Genomic DNA, 9,574 nt, shown 5'->3' with positions numbered 1-9,574 from the left:
TTTATAGGTGAGTGTTGAAGTCGCAGAGCATCTCCATTTATGCAGATGCCGTAAACATAGAACATACCTTCAAGCTACTTTGTCTTTACCGATTTTACAGATGGATATGCATAGATTTCAGAATGATGTGTCCCAAAGTTGAGGTTCTCCCTCCTTAATAACTAACCGCTTAGCAAGTTCCCCCTGCCAGCAGAAAGTTTGACTGAAGGAGTGGAAGCGCATCAGAGAAAATGGACTTTTTCTATAGCTCGATTGGAGCTTCATCAGTTATAGTTCTTCTCATCGGGGCATGGAGATTCTTGAATTGGGCTTGGATCACACCAAAGAAGATGGAGAAACGCCTCAGGCGGCAAGGTCTACAGGGAAACTCTTACGGGTTCTTGTTTGGAGACACCAGAGACATGGGAAGGATGCTTGAGGAGGCTAAGTCCAAACCAATTTCTTTAACAGATGATATCCTGCCTAGAATCATGCCCTTCATCAATGAAACAATGCAACATAAAGGTTTGTTCTCCAAATTTGCCCGAAGACTATTTGGTTTGCTGTGTTTTTTCGGCAATCATGCATTTCATATATGGGTTGACCCAATCTTTTTTTTAAAAGAGTGGATAAGTTGCTTATCAAAAATTATTTTGTAGGTAAAAATAGCTTTTTTTGGCTTGGACCAAGGCCGGCAATGGTTATCTTGGATCCTGAACAAGTAAATTAGGTCTTCACAAAAAAATTTGTACTTGTCAGAAGCCTCGGGCAAATCCAATCAGTAAACTTCTAGCACTAGGACTTGCTAGCCTGGATACAGAAAAATGGGCCAAACACAGAAGATTATTGAATCCTGCATTTCATGTAGAGAAATTGAAGGTTGTTTCTAGCTTTTTCTGCTGAAATTTGGTGCTGTTTCAATATCTTACACGCTTTTGAACGTTTCTTGTTATTTATCAGACATGGGACTGGCTAGTGTTTGGTATTGCATCATATAAATGTAGTTATGGTTCCAATCTAGTCCAGATAAAGAACCAAATGCAGCCTTTCCAATTTTAAAATTTCACTGAATAATATTTCCATTCTTACTTTTTGATTAATGAAGAACATAAAAGCTGGAAGACTTACGCTGTTGATTCTTCTTCACATGTAGTACATGGTGCCAGCATTTTATCTGAGTTGTAATGAGATGTTAAGCAAATGGGAGAACCTTGCCTCCGCAGAAGGATCTTTTGAATTAGATGTGTGGCCTTAGCTTCAAACATTTACTGGTGATGTAATTTCAAGAACAGCTTTTGGTAGCAACCATGAAAAAGGGCGAAGGATCTTTGAACTCCAAAGAGAACAGGCTTTGTATATTGAGCAAGTTATGCAATCCATTTGCCTTCCAGGGTGGAGGTACGGTACTGTCTTTCAATTTCTAGTTTGTAATTGTATCATTTAGCTTATTTGGTTATTGCTATTTTGCATTCAGTTTTGTGCCAACAGAAAGAAACAAAAGAATGCAGAAGATTTTCAAGGAAGTAAACTCATTAGTTATGGGCAATATCAACGAAAGGCTGAAGGAAATTCAAACAGGTGAAGCTACAAGTGATGACTTGTTGCGTATTTTATTGGAATCCAATTTTAATGAGATCCGACAACATGGAAATAAGAACTGCATGAGCCTTGAAGAAGTCATTGAGGAGTGCAAGCTATTCTATTTGGCTGGACAAGAGACAACCTCAGGATTGCTCGCCTGGACATTAATTTTATTGAGTCAACATTTTGATTGGCAGGCTCGTGCCAGAGATGAGGTTCTACAGGTTTTTGACAACAATGAACCTGATATTAGTAAATTAAATCACCTCAAAATTGTAAGTATAACTTGCAAAATTATGCTCCCATCTTAGCACTTTTTGATATTTGCTCCAATCTCCGCCAATCATTGTTCTGTTTACATTTATTTTTCAAAGTTTACCATGATCCTTAACGAGGTTCTAAGGCTATATCCACTGGCAGCGATGCTTTTTTGAATGATTCCCGGAGAAACTAAATTAGGCAAACTGTCACTTCCAGAAGGAATGTTCATCTTTGTGGCCCCAGTCTTGCTGCAGCAGGACAAAGACTTGTGGGGTCAATGATGGAGCCAAGGGGGCTGAGGGGGCCATGATCCCCCATAAGTTTTGAATTTTTAATTCATAGTATGTAAATATATGTATAAAACAAAGTTGACCCCCTAATTTTTTACAATTTTAGTTTATATACTGAGAGTTTATATATATGTGTGTGTGTGTGTGTGAATTAGCCACTTTTGATTTAATTTTTTCTTCAAAAAAAGTTATTTATTTTTTATTGTGCTAATTATTTAACATTCAAAAAATTAAACATATAATTTGATGATCCATAGTAAATTGACCCAGTTTGATATATTATAATAAAAGACTCAATTCATAATTATGAATGGGCTAAAATAAAAATAATTACTTTATTGGTCCATATACAAATATACAACTTAGCCTAATTGATAAAAAAAATTTAAAATTAGTGATCTATCCTCTTGTGGACCCATATACAAATATACAAATAATTACTTGAAGGCTTGGTAAAAACAAGAAATTGAGTGATCTATCATGTTGTTAACAGATTGATTATATTTGTTTTCACTCTTCATGTATCAACTACTACTATAGAACAGACATTTTCAATTATAAATATAATCAAAACAAAACTGCAAACAAGATAAAAGATAATTTCTTGAATAATTGTCTAACAATATACATAAAAAAAGGGAAGTTGTTCAAAAATTTAGCACTGATTCAATTATAGATGAATTTAGTTATATGAAATAATGTAAAGCTCAATTTACTTTTAAGAAAATAGGTTAAAATTTCAAGGTATGCTAAAATAACTTTTATCTTTTTTTAATTGAAAATATTTATATTTATATTGCATAGTTATATTTTTATTTTTGCACAAGTGACGTATTGGATCATCTTCTCATAATGTACAATTTGGATAGTTTGTAATGTTATAAGATATTTAATCAAATGTTATTTCTTGTCCTAATTTTTGTTATGACTATGCTGCATATTTATGAAATAAACATACCTTTATAATTAAATTTAATATTTGATATTTTAAGATGTCATATATTTAAATCGATGAAAATTATTTTGAATATAACATATTAAGATAATTTTGTTAAAAAAAATTTTGGCCCCCCTCCCAAGGAAAAAATCCTTGCTTCGTTCTATAGTCTATAAAATGGACATTTTCAATTATGAAGATAATCAAAACAAAACTCCAAAACAAGATAAAAGATAATTTTTTGAATGATTGTCTAACAATGTACATAAAAAAAGGAAGTTGTTCGAAAATTTAGCATTAATTCAATTATAGATGAATTTAGTTCTATGAAAGAACGTAAAGCTCAATTTACGTTTAATAAAAGAGTATGAAATTTCAAGATATGTTAACATAATTTTTATCTCTTTTTAATTGAAAATAGTTATATTTATATTGCATAGTTATATTTTTGTTTTTGCACAAGTGACATATTGGAGCATCTTCTCATAATGTGCAACTTAGGTGATTTGTGATATTATAAGATATTTAATCAAAGGTTATTTCTTGTCTTAATTTTAGTTATGACTATGCTACATATTTATGAAATAGACATATCTTTATAATTAAAGTTAATATTTGATATTTTAAGATGCCATATATTTAAATAGATCAAAATTATTTTAAACTTAACATATTAAAATAATTTTGTTCGAAAAAATTTTGGCCCCCCATGAAAAAAATCCTGGCTCCGTCGCTGTGCAAGATCATGGTGACCTATGAGAAGGGGACCAAAAAAAAAAAAAGTGCGAGCGTAATTAGGATGTCTATGTAGATGAGAAGCTTCGATGAACTTCGTTAGTATGTCTCTCCTGCCATTAGTGCAATATTTCAAATCAATGAAATGATCATTGCTAATTTTATGTTTTTCAAAGAAAAAGATTGGCTTACAATTTTGAGGTGATTTAGCCCCTCAAAGTCCGGATCCTTAGTTGCAAATTGTTGCAAGACCTCCTCTCTAGCACGTGCCTGCCATTCGGGGTACCTGCAGAGTAAGACCATTGTCCAAACGAGTAGCGCTGAAGTAGTCTCCTGGCCAGCCAAATAGAACAGCTTGCACTCATCAACAATTTCTTCGGTAGTCATACCAAAGTCCTTGTTTCCATGCTTCTCGATTTCTTGAGAATTGGATTGAAGCATTAATCCCAACAAGTCATCAGAGCCGGCTTCTCCTGCTCTCATTGCCTTTCTTCTTGTGTTGATCATTTCCCTTACTGAACCATTAACTTCTCTGGCAATTTGTTTCATTCTTCTGTTCCTCTTGGCTGGCAAGAACCTAACAAAGATCATAGTTTAGGCCCAAAAAAAAAAAAAAAGCGCAAGTAACAAACTAGTTTGGAAGCAATGTTTTTGGCTCCATTTTTAAAATGACTTTGCGGTATCTCATATGTTTAAAATTCCCATCTAAGGCCAGTCCTTTCATGATTCATTGTTCCACTCATGATTTTCAAAGCCAATTGATTTTTCTAAGAGTACCAACAATTTTTTCTTAACAGGCGGCTTCAAGAATTCCATGAATCAAATCTACCTAAATCCGGGATGTTGCATGTACACCCGAACCGTGCTGCCTGCCATCAAATGCTCAGTTTGACTCTCTTCCTGGAGGCTTTCAAGATTCTTCTTCCTTCTTCATAGTTGCTGCCAAATCTGTACGAGAAATTGCATCGCTGGAAAAGAGCTTGAAGAATTGGGGGCCCAAACATCCAACTTCAAGCCACCCCTTTTGGGGTGAAACAAATTCTCGCCCATTTCGTCACCATCTCATCTTGCAACTTTTATAAAAGGCTGGGAGCATAAAAGCTTGGTTTAATCCATAAAAAGAGAAGAAAATCAGTGACTAGTAAACAATCCATATTGGGGAAGGCTATCTTTAGTAAAATAAATGAAATGCAATTTACTAAAGGACTGTTCCCTAATACAAGAGTGTTTCAATTTTAGGAATATAAATAATGTTGTTTGTTGTGGAAATTTATATGAATTAATTTTTACCATAATGTAACTCGTCACTAATGAGTAATTTAACAGGCATCCGTTCAAAAAAAAAGATTAAAATCTTTCTACCTGTTAGTGAATACACAGACGGAGCTGGATGAAAAATACCCGCATCATATGAATTTGAAAACCCTCATAAAATGATTAAATTAGAGAGAAGAGAACCTTCAAATTTTCTCAACGTGGAAAGCTGGTTGAGGAAGCCTTTAACTTTGTTTGGCCATTTTTTCTCCCTCATGGGACACTAGTCCCCCTTGAGCCAGTAAATCTGCCGAGTGGGATTAACACGGAAGCTTCCCCGGAAAACATCAACCTTTTGTGTAACTGCTTTAATTAGATTGGTCAATGATCACCATGGGCAAGGTCTTCGGCCCCAAACGCAATAAATTGTATTTTTAACCTGGAAGTTAGAGTCCCTTGGATTAGGGGCCCCAAAACGGAAAGTATAAATAGTTTAAATGCCTTCGCCACTAGGAAGGATAATAAATCAAAAGTGGTTTCAAAAAATAAAAAATACAAGGGCAAAAATAAAACTAAATATTCAAATTCTTCAAAAATTTTTTTTTTTTTTTTTTTTTTTTGCCATCAAATTCAACCCTAATAAACTATTTAAAGTGATTCAATCAACTCATTTCCATCACATTCCATCAAAATCTTCTATTAAGTTAACTATTCAGAATGTCAAGCACGGGCAATTGGTAGGGATAAAATTGACATTTCTTCTCATCCACCTCCCTAATCGACTACAACTCTTCATTCTCATCAAGTTAACCCCCAAAACCTTGAGAATTTGGTTTTAAACGATTGGAAAAGAGACAAAATGTCATTTTTGTTCCTGCCAAATTGCACACATCCATTAGCTTGGCGGGAGATGTTGACGGGATGGACTGATTGAAACTTTTGAGTACTATAATGGGTTAATTGACTCAAAAAAAAATGAATGGTTTCTATGAGAATTTTTGTAGTTTGGGGGGTTATAGTGCACTTTATCGAAAAAAGAATTGAAAAAAGATTCACAAAGATAGTAAAACAAACAAACCAAAAATAGAAATTAAAAGAAAACAAGAAAGGAAACTTGAAGTCTAAAGTTTATTGGGAGCATAGATTTTTGTCGGAACTAAAATAATCCTCGTTTTGTTTATTTGATCATTTGATTGCTTATTTAATCTGATCATAATTGATTTCAAATTCAAGATTCAATCTTCATTGTCAAATGACATGCAGAATTACTGATAATCAATTAATTATTAGGATGTCCATATTCTAGTAGGACGAAATAATAAATATCAGCTGTATTGAGGCCCTTTATGACAATTCCAAGTTGCAAAACAATAACAAACGGAAAAAAAAAATACAAAAAGACCAAGAAAAACGACCATCCTAAAATACAAAAGCTGAAAGGGAAATCATATACCCTAATACTATAATATTACTCGTATTTAAGTACGAAATACATCAGTCTGAAAAATCAATTGTCCGTACAGGTTGGCTGAGTATATCTTATTCACTATTTTCCTTTTTTTTTTTTTCCTCCTTTTGGGGTAAGTATCTTAGTCACTATTTTTCAACATCGAAAAGAAAAGGAGGTAAATGATATTCTATCTAACCAAAAGCAGAAAAAAGGGGGAAAAAAAAAAAAGGAGCTCATACGAGGGACAAAAGAGGTTACGAGGCAAAGAGAAGGAAGCAGAGTTGATGAGAACAATAAATACTACCATATTTCTTAACGGCTCCAAGATATTGAGGAATAACTCTTGGTACGATGTCGTCGGAGAGATTAAGATTCTTGGACTGGGCTTCTGTGTACAGGGTCGACATCTCTTTGAAGTCTCCATGGAGCAGCTTGTAAGGGTTTCCCCGGAAACCTTGCTCTTTCAGATGTTTCTCCAGCTTCTTCGGTCTAAACCATACCCAGTTCAAAGCTTTCCATGAGACTACTACTACTAACAGAAGAAGAAGAAGAAGACAAGAAGAATACACAGTAAAGGTTGAGACATAGGTGGCTTCCATGTTGTGTTTTTGTTTTGTTGGTTTTCTTGTGAGATTTCTACCTTTGTCGAGTGCAAATTTACATTCAGGTTGGGGCGATGATAACCTTTGGTCTTGTGCGTCCGCACGGCTATCCGTTTATTACTTGGAGAAGGGAGAAAAGGAGGAACTTTCAGCTCAGCATAGCATGATTGACTTGGTACAAGTTTCTATGTTACCATGTGATAAGAGAGTACACGAGAATTTGGAGCCTATATCTATATATATATTTCTCGGATTTTAGAGCAAAGTTTTTTTTTTTTTTTGGGTGCAATTGAGAGGACCTCCAAGCCAATTTAATTTAACTGGACCTTTAAGGCAATTTAATTAGAAGAACAATTTTGTCACAGAATTAGAAGGATATTCGAACTTTGCATAAACCCTATCGGAAAAACAAACATAGAGTGGAAATTTTAATTAAAGGCTAAATTTTTATGTGCTTTAAAATGTTGAACAGTTATTTTTCTTTGGTAAGTAAATTTCTGAACAATTATTTTTGTACAGAAACACTAAAAATTTTGCTAAACTTAAAACGTTACATGTGTTCAAATCTCTCCTTTTCCTTTCTCATTTTTTAAATACCACCCCTTCCTTATATGTGTGAATGTAGAGGACGTGACATTTAAAGCACACATAGAAAACACTTTCAATTGTAGATAATTCTTAAGTACACTAAACTTCGAAAATGTTATGAACATGGCTGTATTGAGTGTAGAATTTTATGTGGTGGAACTGAATAAAATTTCTGTGGCATTTCTGTGAGTTTTAGGTGGAAATCATAAATACGGTAGTGTGACAGCTAAAGTAGACAGACTGAGACAGCTTAGGAAACTGGCTAGCAAGGTCAGATGTTCTAGAAGAACAGAATAGACTAGACAATGAAACGCGCACTCAATTTCAACAAATTGATTAATATTGTACTGGCAACAACCAAGCTGTGTCAGCAGTTATTGAAGGCATCTGGAAGAAACTATTGAAAGTGGAAAATTCATTTGCAAAAAATTCATTTTATAAGAGGTTGAAAGAGCAGAACATTATTATAATTGTTCAAAAATCATGATGCATTAATTAGCTGTGACACTGCGATTAATTAGCTTAAGAAAGATATGGAATTTGTAAAATCAAATATTTTAGACGAAATCAATTTTATGTACAGGGTTAGCATAAATTTCAACAATCCTCTGATTTTAATGCCTAAATATTCAATTATTACATGGGAAAAATCTGGAACATGGAATGAGTCAAATTAAGTGTTCGGATAGGAGATTATTTGGGATATTTTTTTAAAAAAATATTGTATTATAATCTTTTTCGATGCGATGTATATGAGATAAAAAAAATAATTAAAAAATACGTTAATAATGAAAATAAATAAATCTCAATGAACAAAGCACTCTCCAAACAAACATACAAACTAGATGACCTATGCCATGACGATGGCAGATAATCCTTCTCGAGGAAAAATATGCCCAAGCTTTGTTTTCTTTCCAAGTATGTTAAATTTATCCTTAAATATATCTATGCCCTTTATGTTTTGAGCACGCTAATCCAAACTGTCTTTTCCTCTTGTCGTGGGGGCTGAGCTGAAATATGATATTTGTGAGGTGAAAAATAAATTTAATAAATTAAAACCTGAAGTCATGAAGTCAACATACAGAATGGGGTAAATTATGGTAAATTACTATACCAGCCCGTTCTTCTAAAATTTTTATCACACAATCTCCCTGTTATTCCACAATATCCAATTGATGCCCCGTGACTTTGTGTAAAATTCAGATTAGCCGAAAAGCAAGACCTAATAAATTACAAAGGAAGGTGCATAGTTGTTTTAAATTTGAATACCTCTCATTAGTGGTCTCAATGGTTTATTATTATTATTTTTTAATAAATCTGAAGACTATAATTTCGGGGGAGTTTAGATGTTTTAAATGGAAAGTACGTGTAGAAGGACACAAAGGAGTACGGCAATGGCAACAAAATAGGGAACAAATCAAAATGAATTGTTATTCAAGAATCATAGAGAGTTCCTAAAACAAAATTTTTTTTGAGAGCAGGCAGATTAATTAAGTTGTTACATGGTAGTCTTTTTAAGTATAGAGCAAAACTATGGCCCTTTGAGTGGAGTGGTTTTTACCAATTTGGCTAAACTTTGCAATTGTTGTGCTTAATTTTGTTGTCGATTTCGTGTGACTATTTAAAATTGGCATGTCAAAAAGGCCGAAGAGTGGGAATTGCTGTATTAAAATTATATAGTTCCGATTAAATTTCGTATTACCGTCTTAAAGTAGAGAAAATGAGCATATCACTAATAGCAAAATGAGGTTAACATATTCATTTCATTTTTTTTTTCCTAGTAGGGGAGGTGTGAGGGTTTAAGAAGTAGCAAGGGAAAAAGGGAGATTAGAACCTAAAAACTCTATATTCAGGGTCTCAACCTTCAAATTTAACCACTAAGCCAATGTCTTCTCGG

General features: G+C 33.6%; 2 protein-coding genes across 2 annotated transcripts; one reads left to right on the top strand and one right to left on the bottom strand.

Annotated features, from left to right (window-relative positions):
- Positions 1–230: 230 nt before the first annotated feature.
- On the top strand, positions 231–1,871 carry LOC113757390 (cytochrome P450 CYP72A219-like). Its single transcript, XM_027300705.1, has 3 exons — positions 231–504; positions 1,267–1,377; positions 1,468–1,871. Exons 1-3 carry the CDS (start codon positions 231–233, stop codon positions 1,869–1,871), a joined length of 789 nt encoding a protein of 262 aa, XP_027156506.1.
- A 1,953-nt stretch (positions 1,872–3,824) lies between these two features.
- LOC113757388 (cytochrome P450 CYP72A219-like) lies at positions 3,825–7,086 on the bottom strand. Its single transcript, XM_027300704.1, has 3 exons — positions 6,746–7,086; positions 3,976–4,360; positions 3,825–3,896 (listed from the first exon to the last, which is right to left on the bottom strand). Exons 1-3 carry the CDS (start codon positions 7,084–7,086, stop codon positions 3,852–3,854), a joined length of 771 nt encoding a protein of 256 aa, XP_027156505.1. The 3' UTR covers positions 3,825–3,851.
- Positions 7,087–9,574: the final 2,488 nt, after the last annotated feature.

The sequence above is a fragment of the Coffea eugenioides genome, unplaced genomic scaffold, assembly GCF_003713205.1.
Source record: "Coffea eugenioides isolate CCC68of unplaced genomic scaffold, Ceug_1.0 ScVebR1_3033;HRSCAF=4168, whole genome shotgun sequence".
In the NCBI taxonomy this organism is placed as follows: Eukaryota; Viridiplantae; Streptophyta; class Magnoliopsida; order Gentianales; family Rubiaceae; genus Coffea; species Coffea eugenioides.
This window is presented reverse-complemented; position numbering and strand designations above follow the sequence as displayed.

What these genes read in the sequence shown, in the direction of transcription:
- LOC113757388 (XM_027300704.1), bottom strand. Translation starts at nt 7,086, where the DNA reads ATGGAAGCCACCTATGTCTCAACCTTTACTGTGTATTCTTCTTGTCTT. An exon ending in TGCTTCCTTCTCTTTGCCTC is followed by an intron (nt 4,361 to 6,745) that starts GTAACCTCTTTT and finishes GATCTTTGTTAG; the next exon opens with GTTCTTGCCAGCCAAGAGGA. An exon ending in GGCTAAATCACCTCAAAATT is followed by an intron (nt 3,897 to 3,975) that starts GTAAGCCAATCT and finishes CACTAATGGCAG; the next exon opens with GAGAGACATACTAACGAAGT.
- LOC113757390 (XM_027300705.1), top strand. Translation starts at nt 231, where the DNA reads ATGGACTTTTTCTATAGCTCGATTGGAGCTTCATCAGTTATAGTTCTT. An exon ending in TGAAACAATGCAACATAAAG is followed by an intron (nt 505 to 1,266) that starts GTTTGTTCTCCA and finishes TGTAATTTCAAG; the next exon opens with AACAGCTTTTGGTAGCAACC. An exon ending in ATTTGCCTTCCAGGGTGGAG is followed by an intron (nt 1,378 to 1,467) that starts GTACGGTACTGT and finishes TTGTGCCAACAG; the next exon opens with AAAGAAACAAAAGAATGCAG.